The sequence below is a fragment of the Ptychodera flava genome, chromosome 19, assembly GCF_041260155.1.
Source record: "Ptychodera flava strain L36383 chromosome 19, AS_Pfla_20210202, whole genome shotgun sequence".
NCBI classification, from domain to species: Eukaryota; Metazoa; Hemichordata; class Enteropneusta; family Ptychoderidae; genus Ptychodera; species Ptychodera flava.
The window spans coordinates 22334258-22353727 of NC_091946.1; the positions used below are offsets into that span (position 1 = coordinate 22334258).

The 19470-nt window shown below is 39.7% G+C and overlaps 2 protein-coding genes across 2 annotated transcripts in view; one reads left to right on the forward strand and one right to left on the reverse strand.

Moving 5' to 3' along the window:
- Positions 1-3596: 3596 nt before the first annotated feature.
- LOC139118923 (soma ferritin-like) lies at positions 3597-13765 on the reverse strand. The gene is made up of 3 exons (XM_070682490.1): positions 13413-13765; positions 10766-10964; positions 3597-6611 (listed from the first exon to the last, which is right to left on the reverse strand). Exons 1-3 carry the CDS (start codon positions 13602-13604, stop codon positions 6481-6483), a joined length of 522 nt encoding a protein of 173 aa, XP_070538591.1. The 5' UTR covers positions 13605-13765; the 3' UTR covers positions 3597-6480.
- Positions 13766-15146: 1381 nt separating this feature from the next.
- The window catches only part of LOC139118925 (importin-5-like), a 34302-nt gene continuing 29978 nt past the window's right edge, over positions 15147-19470 (forward strand). The window contains exons 1-2 of the mRNA XM_070682491.1: positions 15147-15300; positions 19236-19316. Of these exons, the coding sequence (XP_070538592.1) occupies positions 15223-15300; positions 19236-19316 (159 nt within the window). The 5' untranslated portion in view covers positions 15147-15222. The remainder of the gene's footprint in view (positions 15301-19235; positions 19317-19470) is intronic.

Below are 19470 nucleotides of genomic sequence, written 5' to 3' on the forward strand. Positions count from 1 at the left end.
ACTGCCATCACTGTTTCGCTCTTCCCTCTGTGGCCGATAATACTCCCAGTCGCAGTTATCGATAGTTTCATATACGCAGTAAGGGTACAGATAGCGGGCAAGTCTGCTTCTGAAGATGCTGGCACCCGTAGATCATGGCCCAGCTTGGTACACTCGATGTCGGCAGATGGAAAAATGACTATTACCGTAACGGAACTATTGGAGTTTCTTCTGCTCCGATTCCCGGTCACTGTATTACGAATGGTTACCACGGCTTTGAAAACGCTTATGATGAAGACTTTGGACTTGATGTTGCTACCCTACCAGTTGCCTCTGCGAATCCTCAAGATGACTTTCGGGTGTCTTGTACGAAGATTCTTTGGCGACCAGACCGATGAAACCGAGATGATTGACCGTGAACGGAACGATATCGAACCGGAGACATTGGTAACGCAAATATTGATGTTTCTTCCGACTGATTTCCCTATCGCTGTATTCCGAGAGATCATCATGACTGTCAAAACGCTTACGATGAAGACCTTGGACTTGATGTTGCTACCCTACCTCTTGCCTCTGCGAATCCTCGAGATCATGTCTTTTGGGCATCTTGTCCGAAGCTTCTTTGGCGACCAGACCGATGAAACAGAGACCACTGACCGTGAACCGAACGATACCGAACCAGAGATATTGAACCCTAAGGAAAGTGAGCAAGTTCACCGCGCTGGGTCTGTAGACAATGACGGTGACTGCTGTTGCCGTTGTCGATGCTCCACTGACGATCGCTCGGCTATGACGAAGAAGAATGCGCAAAATTCAGGCGATAGCACTACTGACTTCTTGAAAAGAGAGATGCACGAGGAATACTGCATGAACATGTTGTGGAGACTGCAGTCCGATATGGAAGACACCAAAAGACAAGTCTCTATCATCAACGAAAGACTGACTCGCCAAGCGGAACAAAACAAAAGACGTGATGAGCGTATGCAAGATATGGATAATATGGTTGACAATAAATTGGAACGATTATCAAACGCGTTAGTGATGCTCATCGTAGCAGCAAGTAACGGTGATGACAGACCTGCAGCGGACGTTAAGGCTGAACGTTCTGGCGGAGGAAACGGCCGAAAAGATCTTGGTGATCGCGATGGAGCTATGCCAGGACCGTCGGGTAACGGTGGCGCTAACGGGGAATCTGCAGGCCTGGTTTAAAAAGCGTGCATGCTCACAGCAATTCCAACTCCGGCCGGATTGGCAAGTGAATTGACATGGATTTAATAGACCTGTAACATTTAAAACCGAGAAATTTTTTTCAGATATGTAGACATTCAATATTTTATGTCCGGAACATCAGTTGTGAGATTAAGCACGAATGTAGAAGAGAGAGAATGTGCATTGACATTAAATAAAAATATTATACCGTATAACGGAACTGTACTCAGGCTGTTTTATTCATAAAGTAGGTTTCAACACCGTCACATACTACGTTCCAATTATGTACAGTCAAAACATTACAAAGCGTCCAGACCCAAATTGTGTGGCATTGACCCTATAATACTCCTGACAGTTCAAACTGCTCGTGCGCAAACTTTACAATTTCTCTTAAAATAGGGGGCTGTCAAAATCAAAGTTTTTGGCCAAATACACTTGGTACGTCGTGACTCCAAATCTAAAGTAGAATCATGAGTCTATTTACTGTCAAAAGTCCATGTTTTAACAACATTTTGTAGTGAAAAGTCAACACGAGGCGGAAAGCCAGTCTTTGTAGACTGTTAAAGGTATTCAGTCACCTGTAATCTAAATATGCCCATATATGGTCAAAGGGGCGCTCCTTGGTATTCAAAATGCCCATGTGAGGGCGCTGTTTTTAAAAAGCGGCCACCCGCTTAAAATCTGTGATTGGTTAGATTTTTCTCTTTCCATGGTAACTGTGGTAAAATTGGAACAGGTGACAGTATACCTTAAATATTGTGGTGGAAAAAACGCAGTCGCGGTAGCCGTATATCTCCCCTTGCCAACCCCCTACGGTTGCAAACCCTTGTCAATCGGACTGAAACGAATACAAGTTTGCAAGTACTCCTAAAGTAAAACTTCTCGTGCAATTAACCATTTCGGACAAGTCTTCAATCATGTTTAATTCGCCCTCTAGCTTTCCGTAAACGGATCTATGCGCAGCGATCCCGGCGGTGGCACGCACAGGTACTCACTAATGCCTGAGATTTTTGTTCATCGTCGTGGTCCGTAAAAATACGGAAAAGGTATATTTTTGCAAAAGCTGATCCGCTACCCTTTTGAAATCAGGTAATTTCCTTGGATGTAAAGCACTAAACTGAATGAGATTTTTCGTGACGACCGTACGTCATCATGTATACTCTTTTCCAAAAAGTTGTCATGTTGCTCCAGACTGTAATGGAGGTAAGCTATACAGACAACAACAATAGACTACATTCATGTGTCAAGACAATCTCATTGCTCTATACAACAGCGACATCATTGTAACTGTATTTGCAATTATCTCAGACACTCCGAGATTTTATAAATTAGGGGGTGTTTTCTGGTTTATTTTTCACCTACATTTTGTATAATAAGGGTGTCTCTTTTTGTGAACCCCCCCCCAGATATGAGGTGTTTTGAAATTCTGCGGAGCAAGCATGTGTACCCACAGCCTTCCCTTTTATAGTACGGTCTGAGAGTTTGGCTTTCCTCGATGAAGAATTTTCAAATTCCAAATTCTGTTATTACTTTGGTTAGATAAACAGTCTACAAAAACCAAAAGCCTTACAGTTATTCCAAAATCTTTAGGATGTATTACTTACTGTAATACACTTTGTCAATCGGAAAAGCGACGATTGACGAAAGTCTTGGGGCCGTGAGTGAGAGACGCCTGTGGTGAGGACAGCAAGAGTATGAAGGGCGCCGCCACACAGCAGAACATTGATATGAATCCCATATAGAATCCTCATTTTGAAGGTATTTTACAGCTGTTGCAATTTCAACTGGAATTACATTGTTATCTTTTTGCGATGGTAAGGTTCGACATTTATAAATGGTCAAAGGACCATTAATTTTGGTATTTTTATAACTTTTTTTTATTTTTAATGCCTTGTTTCTTATAAATACCTCTCAAAGCATGTTGAAACACCCACTACGCATCTTGTCAACACAGCATCTTCATGTGTTATGAAATTCACTGTATTGTTTACATTTGAATTCTAGTCCGTGCCAGTATTCACTGGTCAACAATGCAGTTTATACATGTTCAGGCCGGGGTTGAGGCCGAGTTGACAAGCTGAATACTGTGTATCTCAACCTGCTTTTGGGAGTTGAACAAGAATCTGTAGTTGACACTCATAATAAAAAAACATCAAGAGTTACATCTACTGGCCCTTTAACACATGGATGTTCCCCTGTGTCTACGGCAGTCATCCATGCATATTTGATACTCTACTTGTGAGACACACTATCACAATGATCACAACACACCATGCATTACACAGTTGACCAAAAGATCCGTCGCTCGAGGGCGCTCTCTACGCTCCCCCAGAGCGCCCTCGAGCGACGGATATTTCAATCTGAACCACAGAGTCACTAGGCACCAACTTGACACGGCAGAGACAAAACATCTTGAAATATAATTTAATTTCAATTATGTCTGGACATTTCTAAACAACAAAATAACATTCATTTTTAATCAATATAAAGTTATTAGGCATGAATTCATTTCAGTGACAAGGCAATGAGTGAGGGATGTTGGTCTCGTCCCAGAAATAATATATTCATCTTTGTGAGAATAAAACATCTATTTGAGAGAAAAATTTTGGACAAGATCTTTGCAATCAAAGATACTAAGTCCATTACAAAATAGAAATAAACGTCAAGTGGAACTGGAGGTATATCATGGTATAGAAAATTCTCATAAGTATTTGAAACAGTGTCTCATTTTGGTAAACAGGTATTTCTCGACTTTTACAAATCAGCAAAATCACATTGTGCAGTCATCGAAGCACACCGCTATATTCCCCATTCTTTAACCTTTGAACTTTGTCAATGAGCATTGACTTGGGTGCTTGAACACATCCCCTTATTGACACTTAAAGCTGGTTGGTGAAATTGAATGAAAACTTTTCCTCAGACTGCAGTATTTTTTTCTACTAGAATGAAACACAACTGATGATTATTGCAACTTCCTCATAAAGATCCATAATGGCGAAAAATAACCATTATATTCACCAAAGCATTGAATTCAAATACCCTGCAATTGACTAGAAAGTATATATAAGTTGCCAGCTCTTTGTGGAAATCAAATCAAACAAGTTTTATGCTTTAAGTTTAGTACAATGTATTCTTGAATGGCACTTCACTGAAACTCTTACACTGGAGTCGCTATGATTTGTCTGATAGATTCACATGATATGTCCTTGACACATTACAGAGATAGAATATATACTATACTACAATCTGGAGGCAAATGGCGTATTATAAAGATCAATTTTCGAATCTTGGGACATAAGATATTCAGTTGTTTTATCAGCTGGCTGTTGGAAATAGATTTTGCAGCACAGATTTATGGAGTTCTATTACAATAGTAAGTAGTACTGGTATTCTTGATGGAATGAAAATAAATCACAAATATAAAAGTTTTAATGTGACCAATGTTAGCCAGTGTTTGCTAAATTGCTTTGCTAGTATTTCAAACATTCTATCTCAAACTCCAAAGTGTTTCAGTTGTGCTGACGTCCACACCTTCCTTCCTGAGAAATACATAACCTGTTGTGTGGTGATGAAGTGAGCACTTCGTAGAGATTTCATGAATTACACACTGTACAGGAAAATGCTAAAGTACAAAAAAAAAAAAATTGGTCAGCTCTTTTGGTTTTAATGTACTGGTACGAGTCTGTCAGCAGTTGAATTCCGCCCCCTTTCCGATTGAAAATTCACAAAGGCTACACTACCTCAAGGATTACACACTCTTCCAACGACTGAGCCTGACCTCTTAGCCTCGAAGTTGTAGTCTTTTGGTTTTTTAACTAGACAGCATGACAGCAAAGTCTCAAACCACCTTGACAGTAATCTAGCAAACCAAATGTGGTTGTTATTCCAAAAAAATAGTGTTTGCCACTGTAACTATAAATATACTTATTTCAATGCTTCGCATACCACATTCACACACACAAAAATGTACTGTATGTTCAAATTATGATATTAGAGGCGACTTTCAAATTGTCAAAAATAAATAGATTTGTTTTTAGCTAAATTCTCACATGGCAAAGCAGTATATCACATAAACGGAAGCTGCAGTGACTAGTGGGTGTATCTGGACAGAGGGACCTGGATTGCCTCTAGCCTTATCACCCCCCATGTCTCTGTATACAGGTCCACACTTAGCATTGAAATTAATGGGTTTGGACCAAAACATTGCAGTAAAGGTTAAAGCTTCTGATACTTTCTATTTTCCAGAGATTATTGAGTGACAAAAGATATCCAGTAGAAAGTCATAGAATATTTCACCACACACTTTGGATGCACACATGTACAATGCGGTGTGAATGTGCATATCCACAATCTATGTATCCGTTCACAATATTAAAGATTGTCAAATGTTGGTTTTTTTGTAGAAACAGAAATGACATGTAATGAAACTCAAAGACCGACTGATTGCCAAAGCTGTGAATGATTAATTCTCTACGTAACAAAAACACCAAATGTCCAAAGAAGTTGCCAAGTTCAGACTTATGATTCTCTATAGAATGGTTCTACTCCGGAATGAAAAAGGATGCAAATTTGTACTACAGACTCAATACACCCAAAAGATCATGTGACGACAGTTCAAACTAAACCATGCGTACAAATGCATATGGAAATACACCTATTTCTGTGCACGCTTGGACACATGGGTTTGTTTGTACCGTGGTCCATTCAAATTTCAGGTTTGACCTATCAAGAGATTATGTACTTATCCCGAGAATGAGACCAGCACTGAAGATCTGAATTTAGACTTTGAGTATCTTGCTGGTGGTGTCTAGTAATGATAGATGTATAAGATACTTGTGTTTCTTGTAATGGAACTCTGAACATTTTCAGCAACTATCACGTATTGTTATTTTGTAAATTCATTTGGATACGTTAAAGCCAGGATATGGTGTGACTGTCAACCCTTTCACACCTGTTTTCCTCTCTAGAGGTCCAACTTTACCATAGAAAACAATGGCATTGGTTCAAACCACGGTGGTGAAAGGGTTAAGCTTGGCAACTCTAGGATCTCACACATGTAATAGTGACCTATTGTATGAGAGTTCAGCTTTGACAACAAATACCTGAAAAAAAAATTTCCTGAAAATACAATCGACCAAATACATTATTCCCCCATTTGTTTTCATCAGAATAGATGCAGATGCCCTGTTACATAACAAGACCACTCCATTCTAGCAAAAACAAAGGGGTGTTAGATCACTCATTAAAGATTCAGTTGTCCCGTCCAGTCCTTTGTGTTGCAGGCACGCTTGATTAAGAGGAGAGTTTTTTATCCAGTTCCTTGTCGAAGAGAAATTCACCGACGCCACTTCCAACACGCTTCAAGTTGGTGATCATGTCGGACATTTCCTTGATGCTTTCCACTTGCTCCTTCAGGAACTCACCTGAAATATAAACATTAACCCCACAGAAATTGGTGAAAAAATTAAATACCAAAAAGTTTTTAGTTTCCTGCTTGTACACTTCAGTGGAAGGGTGAAATATGAAATCATCTACCTTTCTGTCTATCTGTCAAGCTATCCACACATCTATCTATATGAACTACCTATCTATCTAAACAACTATCTAAACCAGGTATCTAACCACCTATCTAAACGTCTAGTATCTACCTATCTATCTATCTAAGCATCTACATAAACATCTTAATATCAATCTAAACATCGATTCACACATCCACCCACCCACCTACCTACTGATACCTACCTATGTATCTATCTATCTAAACATTGCTAATTAACTCCTAGATAAAGGAGTCCTCTGACTAGCTGTGTTGACATCAAGGACAGTCTAAGATCAGATTCCTTGCATGGTAATATTACAACCATTTGCAGTAATAGAGCGCGAAGCCACTGCAGTGAACTGCAATAAAACTGCTTACACTAATTAGTTTTGGATGTAAAAAATAGAAGGATACAGGACAGCCCTATAATCCCTTTCACACCTATTGTTATTTCTTTGTCTACGCTGGTCTTTGAAGTTGTGGCATGGTTGCCGCGATCAGGACGGCTCGGACACACCCACTCCACTCACAATATCGTGTACATCAAATTATTGTTGCCAAATTCATAAAAAAAACTTTCAAACTTGTGAAATTGCTTGTGTTGAATGCCCAGACTGAACAGAGCTCAAACAAACCAAAGACTGAGAAATCGACGCATATTTGACCAAGTTATGACTATTCTTTGGAACCGACTTGGATAAAGTCCCCTGATCGTAAAATTACTCTAACTTACAAAGTATCTAACCGCGGAGTCTGATTTTTTCTTAATTAGAAGGTTCAAGGTATGAACGCTTAAAAAATGTTTGTCATAAGTGCTGGTTCGCCTGGCCGTTGAAGTTATCGTATTCTAAAGTTGGGCTATATTTGCGGTACGCCGATAGTTCGTCCCCATAGGATTGCGTGCAAATGCGTTCGTCGTTCAGGCCATGGTTCACCCGTTTGAAGTCACGTTTCCAGACGTTCAAAGACACTGCTGAAAGAACTATTACGCCAAACTAAAGTCATATATATAGACTTTCCGGTCTGGTCATGTTTATCGATCAGAGTACCTGGCCGAAAATTCCCTGGTGATTTTTTCGCCGAAGTTCATTGCGTCGCGTCACCATTCTGCACGGGTTGACGCATTGTTCAAGAAGGGGAAAGGTTATTACACATGCGCAGTTCTTGTTATAACCGTGTTCACAGGAGACAGAAAGTGAGCCAGGATCTATGTACTCAATTGTTTTCCTCCTCGATGAGCTGCATATCATCGTTAAGATAGAAAAAGGTCGTAGTATTGCTACAACAACATTACTGGTACAAAAGACGCTATTTTTACGCTGTCTGTGGTAATGCACGGAAAGACTCAACGTTTACCGATGACAACCCGAAGGCACGCTATGAATAAAATAACACGCTAATCCTGTTACGGGATTACGAGATAACGAATCGGCGGCAACTATCCCTTGAACAAAGGATCAAAGGAGTGTCCTGTATCCTTCTATTTTTACATCCATGCTTACACTAATTTAGATGAAAGATTCAGTCGCGTGCGGGCGCTCCGGCGCACTGCGACCTACGACCTTTACCACGACTGAAGGCACACTGTACTTGGCCGCGGCAAACTCAAAAAAAAAAAGTACCGCCCACAACTGACTTCACAGACTTTTCAAATATGTAAATCATGGTAGTGTAATTTGAATATTGCTCACGTGGGCTGTTTACGGGCATAATGAACACGCGGTAGTCAAGACAACAATGTCATCAACTGCATCGGCAGCGCCGACATTGCATAATCGCTCTACTCGGCAGATGAAAACAACAACACGTGTGTGTAAGCTTTATAGGCTGGCCGCTTGTCGGAGAAAAAACTTACATGTAGATACAATTTTCTGTATGGCTCCATTGACGCCTATAAAAAAAACTCCATAGCGTCTTTCGCGCTGAGCGCAGCAGAATGTGCAGTCTGTGGGGAGCTCGGAAAAAAGGTCGATCTTTTCTAAAACGACCGATATTTAGAAACTGAAGCAACTCTACAAAAACAAAACATTACCGTACATACTAATCCAAACTTCCCTACAAAAATCCGAGGCGAAACAAACATTTTTATTAACACAAACAATCGGATAAGAATGTAGGAACACATTTTTGAAACGAATCAAACACAAACTCGACAGACACAAAACATTTTGGATAGTTAGGTGGGGAGCCTCTTTCACATTTTTACTTTCGCGCTGAGCGCAGCAGAATGTGCAGTCTGCGGAGAGACTGTAGACTCTCGGAAGAAAAGGTCGATCTTTTCGAAAATGACCGATATCGCCGAGAAACTGAAGCAACTCTACAGTGGAACTGACGTCTGGACATCACAGCGGAGCCTGCCTTTGTAAAAAATAAACACAGTGTGCTTCGTCGATGGCAATTCCAACAAGATTTTCTTGATAGACATCGCAACTGAGTAATCTCCGCCACTCTCTCGTCATGATAGCCTCTCTGGTGAACTGAACACAACCTGGGTACCACGCACAATTTGTTCCTTGGTACGTACGTCGTTTCGGAGATCTGAACCGATCAAAGCCGCCTTCACACCCATTTCGCTGCACTTCTGCACTTGATCTTTCATGAGTGAAATCAGGGGCGAAATCCCCAGAGCGATCGATCCTGAACGGTTCTCAAGTGTGTCCATTGGCATGCCAGCGTGTAAATCATAGATTTCCCATCCAGGGGCCCTGTTGGTAAAATAGCGGATACATCTCTGCCGCCGCAAAAACTCTTTGAGTGCGTCTCTTTGCTCTCTTTTCAACATATTATAAAGGCCTACATCAGAACATTTACTGACTGCCTCGGCAATGCGAGTCGGCGATTGTTCGGATCGGCCATAATGATCAAATCGGAACGCTAGCCACAGACGTCAACGTGAGTATAGCTTCGGCCGTTTGATTTTCAATACTTCGAGTTTGAGAAAACACGTTGTGTTTGTTGACAAACGAGACATGCTATAAGCTAATAGGCGGGACAAAAGCAGGCGACAGTTTTGAATATGCTAATCACGATCACGCACTGAGTGAGCGATGTGGGCGGTCTTGTATCCTACATACTGTCAATTAACTCGTTTCTGTAATACGATTGGTTCCAACAAAATTTTGTTGGAGAACAGGATTTCAACAGTGTGCCTTCAGTCGTGGTAAAGGGTCGTGAGGTCGCAGTGCGCCGGAGCGCCCGCACGCGACTGAATCTTTTAGTCTAACACTAATTAGTTTCAGCTGTAGCCGTGGCCACTTTGGTGTTGAACAAGGCTACTTGATAAAGACCAAAAAGTCTGCTTGTACAAAGGCAAAACTAGCTCTGTCTGAGGCTCGAGTTGTAAATGAGAGTTTACGATTGGCACCCTGTGTTCAAGATTAAGAAACAATGTAACATTACCATGCACTGGTCCATGTACAAATCTTTTTTATTTCAACTTCCCCAGACAAACTGTCTGCATGGGACATACAATGTTGTCGACTTTGCCAGCTGGCTACAGCTGAAACTAATTAGTGTGAGCAGTTTTATTGCAGTTCACTGCAGTGGCTTCGCGCTCTATTACTGAAAAGGGTTGTATTTGAATCCATAATAGAGGTCAGACATTGTAAGGGAGCATCTACATGTACTTTAACCCTTTCACCCCAGTTCCCTGTGTACAGGTCCAACTTTACCATAGAAAACAATGGATTTGGGACGAACCATGGTGGTGAAAGGGTTAAATGATTTTTGAGCACTGGCGTATTTTTGTGTTATCTATTGATGTCAAAACAACATCTATGCAGTACATGTATGTCAACATCAAGAATTGTTCCTATAATGTACTGTGATGTGAAACTGACTCACGAACATGTCCCTTTTCGACTCATGAACCTTTTCACATGTTATACATATTGGTGTAAGCTTAAGGCTTGATGCAAGAAACTATTACAAAATTCCCAAACTGACTCATAGATATCAGAGACCGTTACACTTCAAAATTTCAAGGCACACTGACAAGACCATTGACATTGACTTTGTTATAAAAACCGCTGCATTTACCTTCAATAAAGTCAGACAGATGAGGGTCTGTTTTGGCCGAGACAAGACTGTGAAGCTCAAGGAGGGACTGATTGACATGTTTTTCTAGATCTAACGCACTTTCCATGGCAGCCAGCGCTGTACCCCAATCATCCATCGTTGGTTTGCGTACATCCTGAAGACAGATTCTGCCACCTCTCTTGTTCTGGAGCTCCATCAACTTATGGCATAAATGAACACAATATTAATTGTGAATAATCGACACCTTGGATAAATCAAGAACATCACTCTAGCTGAAATATAACTGGATTAACAGAAGTCTTACCTGCCATTAACCCTTTGAGTGCCAAAGTTAATTTTTGTCACCTTTATACAATATAACGTGAGACAACAATTTTTCACTTCCAGACGATTATTTTTTTACACATTTTAACAAAAATTTTGATCAATAACTGTACCCAAAGAAAAGTAATGTCCATGTGGTCCAAAATTGTTAAATAATTACTGAAAAATTTCATGAAAATTCGTACAATGTTGTGCTATAATTTTTATGGGAAAATTATAGTGCTCAAAGGGTTAATTATACGCGGAACTGAATAGACCATTTGCTAGGAATTATGGATCTAAAATTAGCATATGGCAATAAAAAAATTTGTATATTCTATACAGCTTTCCCTTTCTGAACACAGAACTTCAAGGGGAAAAAGAATGAAGGGCATTTTTATGCCAGTTGTGTAAAAAATTCATTATTAAAATGTTGGAACGGATAAATGTTATGCCATAAAAGTTGTATTTTATTGGGAGACAAGCAGTGTATTGGTCTGCTCAGACAGTTGCACTGAATTAATCACTTTTGACTTTGTTAAAGTACAGACACAATCGTGCTATTTCTATGAACTTCTTCAGTACTGGTATATGCTGATTACATTTGAAATCACTCATTATAAAATCATTTATCACCACATCATGCTTCTACTGTGTATTGAGATCCACGGAAAGTGTCCAGGCAATTAATGTAATAGAGCTACAGAAACCATGACATGAAGATCTACTCACATATACCCCTGTGGAATTATCATGGATTTCCTATCTCCATGGAAAATATTATGTAACTGTACATTTGACAAAATTGCTTTAAGATGACAGGGTTGGCTACCTCAAAGTAATAATAATAATAATAATATTGTTTACTTGCAAATAAAGGATTTTCATAACATGATAAATATCATAATAATAATAAAAATAATATAATAACAGTAATAATAGTTCTTAGTGTATAAAATTTAGAATATGGTCTGTAAGTTGAATGACCGTGGCTAATATGCACTCTAACAAAAGGGACTTCATGAAACTTCTGAGTCAAGAAAAGTTGAGAAATTTTCTTGAGTCACAATGTATAATTTCCTATTCATCTGAAAAGTTTCTTGCTTCACAGAGAACATTCATGAGTAATGGCGTGCCAAATAGGCTTAGAGGGCACACTGGTCAGCCTATCTGTACCATAGCTCTGCATGGCATGGCTGTGTGTTACCGGCGTTATACGGCCTCCCACCACTTGCTGCAGTACAGTAGCTCGAGGTTTTGCCTGGGTATTTGGGTCGGACGGCAAAACCAGCTTTGGCCGTCCGACCCAAATACCCAGGCAAACCTCGAGCTACTGTACTGCAGCAACGGGGTCCAGACACTTCGCACCAAAACCAGTTCGCCCCACACAACTTCGTCCCAAAACCATTTCGTACCAAAACCACCTCGTCCCAAGTACTACTTCGCCCAACCCCACTTCGCCCCAAGTACCACATCGTACTAAAACCACTTCGCCCAAAGTATAGTACCGTCAACTCGTCCTGAAACAACGATGTTACGACGTATCATAAGGTTGTTTTTACCTACAACTTGGAAGCATTAATGTGTTAGGACATTTTTGCTACCACGAACCATTTATTGTTGCATGAAACCATAACGATAGAATAAGAAAATAGAAACACGCAAATGCTACAACTCAGGTGCCTTGCGCGGAATTGCACGATGTCAATTTCGCGAAATGCGTACACTTTCAAGATTTCAGTCCCAGGATGACAGAAAGGTGGTTATTTTCAGCTTTACCAGTTAGCGATAAGTTTCGGGCAAAGTGGTTTGGGGACATGACTTTTTGGGCGAAGTGGTTTTGGTACGAGGTTGTTTTGGTGCGAAGTGGTTTTGGTGCGAAATGGTATGGGACGTACGAGATGGTATGGTGCGAAGTGGTTTTGGTGCGAAGTGTCTGGGAACCGCAACAACCCACCACAGGCCGTATAACCGGTAAACACACTAGCACTGCCATGCAGAGCTATATGTACCAGGATCATCAACTGTGCTACACTGGGATTGGTTTTCCCATCGCTCAATGTTCAACTACTGCCACGAAACATGGTTTCCAAGTTCTGCGTTTCACTACTAAGTATGTACTTGGAACTGCTTGGTATGGTATGAACAGTATGAATATGGATTGGAGCACTGATGTAAAATGGAGTACGGTTTACAGAAGTACATGTGTACATCGCCATGGCCTCGGGGCCATGGCTTTGTGTTCAGAAACAATAGAACCAGAAAAGTGACACTCTCGTCGACCAAATCCCATGTTTCCTCAGTTCAATCAGCATGTGAGTTGTTAAAGTCAGGGAGGGGTTACCTTTTCAGCGTGTTCCCTTTCTTCATCGGAATTTCTCTTGAAGTACTTGTGCATGCCAGGTAGAGCTACATCGTCGCGGTCGAAATGATAGGCTAACGACTGATAAACATAGCTAGCGTAGAGTTCCAAATTTATCTGTTTGTTGATAGCTGCTTCGCACTCCTCGTGGTAGTTCTGGCGACACAGAGACATGTTAGATACAACAGGGTAACGAGCGAGTAAATAAATAGCAAAGAAGCAAAGTATTTTGGTAGAAGACCTGCGTGTAACGGTTGTCGAACCAGTCGAATCAAAGAGTGCAACGAGCAAATGAATGAGCGTATGATGAGAAGTGTATTTCTCTCTTTCAGATTCACATTCGTTTTCGAATTTGCCGGGAGTTATATCACCTGTCCTCCTCCACTGTCGTCGGATAAACCACAGGATACAGGGTAAAGTCCCCTGGGGTGGGGAGGAAGGTGTTTTTTGTGGAACGGTTTACCTTATTTGATTTTTGACTGTGATATTTCAAATAAAGAGTTCAACTCTACACCGTCTGACTGCTTTATTATTACCGACAAGTCCTTATCTCCTCTCCAACTTGTGTATACACCACTGTAAATTGGTCAAACCCGGAATTCGAATGGACCACGGTAACAAAACCACGTGTGTAAACGCGCATAGACGAACATGTATTTTCACATGCGTTAGTGCACATGTGGGTTTGTTTGTACCGCGATCACGTGATCTCTGGGCGTACTGAGTTTGTAGAACGCATCGCGTCCTTTTTATTCCGGAGTAGAACCATTGCTCCGAAAACATTGCCAACTTGCTAATCCGCTGTCCGTATCAGCGGATTAAGTGATTGAGTCAACACCACAGCCGTCCGGGGGCCCCGGTCCCACACAAGGACTTGTCGGTAATAATAAAGCAGTCAGACAGTGTAGAGTTGAACTCTTTATTTGAAATATCACAGTCAAAATTAATAAAATCAAATAAGGTAAACCGTCTCACAAAAACACCTTCCTCCCCACCCCAGAGGACTTTCCCCTGTACCCTGTGGATAAACTTTCTTTTGTTCTTTGTTACTTTTTACATTATTCGTCGAAGGGAGGTGAGGTTCAACATTGACTTTCATGGAATTTCAGACAAGGTAGGCCAAATACAAAAGTATGTTTCCGGTATCCCGATCTACCCTATTTTAATACCCTGAGCTCCGACACTCAACTCTTTCTTCTCATTTTCAAAAATCTCGCATGACTTTGCTGAATTTTGATGTTTTATAGGTCACACTCATATGAAAATACAAAATTACAAAAGAATTATTATTCAGGATTCCAGTGCACTTGGGTGCTATGTCTATATACAATGATAACAGGAGTATGGTATTTGTTGCCAAAAATGGTTATTGATTTTTTTAATTAACGTATTTATCAGTTTATCAATTTTTTGCGCTTTGGCTCGCTTGGCGCATCGTGAATCCGAAACTGAACTTGATGGAATAACGAATCCATCGCAAGTATCGCAAAATCTCGTCACTGACGGGAATACACGTGAAAAGATCCTCTCTCACAAAAGAAGGCGTTTCTGTAAAATACTTTCAAGTGCTATGCTTTTTTACCCAATAAACCGTCTCAAATTTAAATGTAGGCAAAGCTAGTACACAATAGCTTAAACAGTTTTTTTACTTGAATCAGTATTCTAGGAATGTATTTGTATTCGACCAGCGATGATGTCATAATGTTACGAAGAGCTTGTTGTGTTGTCACCCGCCAAATTTGATAGGTCAAAGGTTACTGAACATGAGCACACCATTCAATCCATTTTCAACATGGCGGAACAGGAACAGTTCAACACCTTGTTGAGCACTCTTATGTCTCCGGACAATAACGTCAGGAAACAGGCTGAGGTAAGCTTACGTTTTCTTTTCTCACCAATTTAAAATACAGTCAATTAAAAGTTTGGCGTATTCATGGATGGAGCGCAGAGATGAAATCATCGCCATGCATGTCCACGCTGCTCATGTACACTGCATGTTCTGATGAAGGACGGACAGGCAGGCGACGATCAGAAAGAAAGTGTTGTTCGGGAGCATTTATCGTATGCTAATTTTTATCGGAGCCAAAACCCTCTTCTAAGAATTCCTCACACCATCTCTGTTATTATCGCCACATCTCTTTATGATCACTCCAAATGAAGCTTGTGCTACCTGCCTGTCGTACCTTCGTAGGCCACAGCGTGAATGCAGACCACGTTGTACCCGTGTGCACGCAGCCTTCTGTCATGTCAGTCACAGTGCGCTCCGAAGTCCACGTGTGCGCGTTCACACGCTTTTCACAAGAGTAAAGTCATTGAAGACCCGGGCCGTTCAATTAACCTCACCCAATCCTTGAACGATCCAACCCCAGTCGATCGTGTTATCTACAAGACCAAAACTAATATGCCATCAGTTTTCAGACTGTGTGGTAATAACTGCCTACTCAATTACGCAATGTGACCCTGGCGGTTTGCAAGTGACCGTGCATGCGGAATGCAAATTCAATGAGACTGTAGTGAAAAATTTTGTGGCATTAAGGTTTTTCGCATATTTCATAGTAATGACAAGGATGGAAGTCAAATATGATACAATGGACGAGACTCGCATTTATGAGCATATCTACTTGACCTTCATCATGTCAATGTCATCAGGTTTTTGCCAGTGGAATGCAGTTTTCATAACAAACAAAACAAGATGTTCAGTCTTACATATATTTTATTCTGCTGTAAATTGTGTCAGATCAACCAATTTTCTTACAGTTTCATTAAATATTGATATTCCTTAACATGGTTTCCCGAAAGAGGAAAACTACCAACAATCTAGAATGCACTATTTTATTCTTGAGTGGATATCGTAGCTATTATGCAAAGTGCTGCATTCTGTTTTCTACTTCTTCTCACAGTGACAACTTTAATCTTCGAGCGCTAAAGTCAATTTTTATAAACCTTACAAAATATACCTTAGTTAACTTTTGTCAGATTTTTGCCAAATTTTTGATAAAAAACTGTGGCCAATGAAATGTTGTGTTCATTTTGTCCAAAATTATCAGAAAATTACAGAAAAGTTCATAAAAACTGATAAAATGTTGCACTGAAATTTTTGTGGGAAAAAGTGCAGCACTCAAAGGGTTAAACAGTGCAGTTCTGTGACAGTGTTGTCATATATGTGATACATCGTCAGATATCATACAGCTTAGCTAGTCGGCAAACTCTCTTTTGAATTTATAGCTAGACACTTTTGACATAAAGGAGGCAAAATGTATTAAACACATTAATTGTAGGAAGCTATTAGAAAGATACCATCTGAATGAATGGATGTCAATGTTAACTATTGATAAAAGTTCAAGAAAAGTAGACAGTGCCGATGACAGCATGATTCTGAATTAGATTTACTTAAATTAAATTGTACATTAATCGTGTCAGCCTATTGCAAGTTGTAAGTTCTCATTATTAGATTACAACAAAACTGAAAAAGTAATTTATAATGTTATAAAAACTACTGAAACAGTAAATTAAGAGTTGAAAAGAGACAAGTCAGAAATAATTAGAGATGACTTTCAAGTGTGTAACATGAATGTGCTCATCTGATGTGAGCAGTGGAAATTTTAAAACAGCGTTCATGACATGTATATATTTTTTTACAGTTAAGTAGAATGCTGTCAGCCAATTTATGAAGCACTACTTTCAAATTATGTGTATTTGCTTTATAAAATTTGGTTGTAGTGTTAATTGTAATTTCTTTAATAACACAATTTCCAGGCTATTGGTATTGGTTTTTCAATTTGTAAAGAAAATTCCAAGACGACATTTGTTTTCTGCAATTGTAATGAATTTTTCTGTATCTTGTTTTATTTATCAAAAGCTTTGCTACCCCTGGTATGCAGCTCAGTGTTTATGATAAGGGCGGTAAGCAGGTAAATGTTACTGGGGTTCCCCCTTGGTATATCAATGTAATCAGATTAGGGGACAGCAGATATGTTGCTGGGTTCCCAAGTCAATTTCAATGTTTCCCAACCGTAGCGAAAACACTGCAGCTTGGTAAGAATTAGTTGATATGCAGTGCAAATCTGTTTGATTTTTATGCAACGATTATGCCTTGAATACAACTGTATGCTGTTGCACGTGCATTTACAGTACAAGTTTGGTCAAAAGCCTCGAAATTCTCAATGTTGAGCATTTTGGTGTTCTGATATTACTACCTTTCAGATAGACACAGTTTGCACCGAGGGTCTGATAAATAGGTGCATGTCACATTTCTATATTTCTGGCTATTAAATTGGTAGTACATAGAACAGTCATGTAAATGTTTTAACACATTCTGTGGTAATTTGGGGTAACACAGGTGAAAACAATCACACTGTATCTAGTGATTGCCATACTTCTTGTGAGGCACTCAAATCAAAAACATTACAGTTTTTGTAATTATACATAGATACATACCCTTGCCCCGCTTTCTTCCACATCATTTTTCCTTTTCGGAGAATTTTTGAAGGTGAAATTCTTTTGAAAGAAAGTGGTAATAATCAGACCAGTTAGTTGAATCTTTCTTATGTGGACTAGTCTGACTTTATATCCATATTAAAAAGTTTTTTGAAAGTAGGCAACAGTCATTTTTGTGTAAAGTGATGGTTGACCTGTAATTTCCTTGAACTTATATAGATGTATTCATGTTTCAGAGATGCATTTTCAAGTAAAGTAGGTGCTCTTAAGCTCTTGTAAAGATGGCTTTCACAACATGTAAATTACAAGGAGAAATCTAGTTATCAAGGGGATGGACGACCCTTTTTTGGCTGCTTTTATAATCAACAATCAGTCGACCTTGAGATCAAGGAATCAATGCCACTGTCAATCTTTGTCCACATGTTGCATGTGTTAAAGCAAGGACCTGTGAAAACGGCTGCCAGCACGTCACACAATTAAGGTAGAATGTGCCTCAGGGACAGATATTCAGACTTTCAAAACTTTTACAATATTCTTCTGGCCTACTACTTGCACGGGCTCATTTTGAAGCTCATGAAGTAAATCAATTTTCACTGGTTTAGTTTTGTTAAAATCAGGAATTGTATTTTCTCCCATATAGACAAACAAGGATGGCAGCCATTTTGAATTTCAAATCAGTAAATATTGGGTAATTTGTTCCTCTAGTGTTATAATTTGAACGGTGACCCCTCAATTTTTATTCTGGATTTTGAAAGAAAAAGGTTTAAATTTTGTTTTATGAAAGTTTGAGCAACAGTTTAAGTCTGAGATGCAAACTACATGTACCTTAATCTTAAATCAGCTCAGCAATTGTTTTTTTTCACTCAAATTTCCACCTGGTTGACTTTGTCAAATATTGCGAATGTATTGTTAGAAAGCCAAAACAAATCCTTTTTGTCAGACTGTATAGATTCAATGTAGATTGCACCTACAGTAAGCTCATGGTCTCTTCACAAGATTGCCTGGAAATATAAAAAAACGGGAACCATGGTACATGCTAAAATAACTCAGACTAAGAAACCTTGCCAAAGTTAGGGAGCCTTGCTAACATTTACTGTATGCAGTAGATGTACCATCCTATTAACCTTTTCACCCCGATTTGCCAGTTTAGAGAACCAACATTGCCGTAGAAAACAACTGAGTTGGGCTAAACCACGGTGGTGAAAGGGTTAAAAAACACGAGCAAAATATTAAACTGCATAGTCACAGAACAAGACTTCATATTGTATTTGCCAACGCGTGTTAGTAATTCTGTTATTTTGCCCACAGGTACATCAACCATGTCATTAATACATGTATATGTGCTTTTTTTGCTCATTTTTATTTCAGACAACATATGGAAGTCTGCCATTCCAGGATAAGCTTGGGTATCTCCTTAACTCCATGAAAAATCAGAATGCACCTGTGGAGGTATGTTGAATATGTCTATACATGAGGATGCTTTGAACTTTTCTTCCTACAGATGAATGGCACAGACATTGACAACCCTGTGCATGACATTCACCATGACAACTCTGTGTATGAAACGTCTTTGCATGTGTACAAAGAAAACAAAATTAACTCT

Excerpts from the sequence above, each read along its gene's own strand:
- LOC139118923 (XM_070682490.1), bottom strand. The coding sequence starts at position 13,604 with ATGTCTCTGTGTCGCCAGAACTACCACGAGGAGTGCGAAGCAGCTATC. Across the intron at positions 10,965-13,412 it reads AAAGGGAACACGCTGAAAAG|TTGATGGAGCTCCAGAACAA; the intron begins GTAACCCCTCCC and ends TTATGCCATAAG. Across the intron at positions 6,612-10,765 it reads TCTGTCTGACTTTATTGAAG|GTGAGTTCCTGAAGGAGCAA; the intron begins GTAAATGCAGCG and ends TTTATATTTCAG.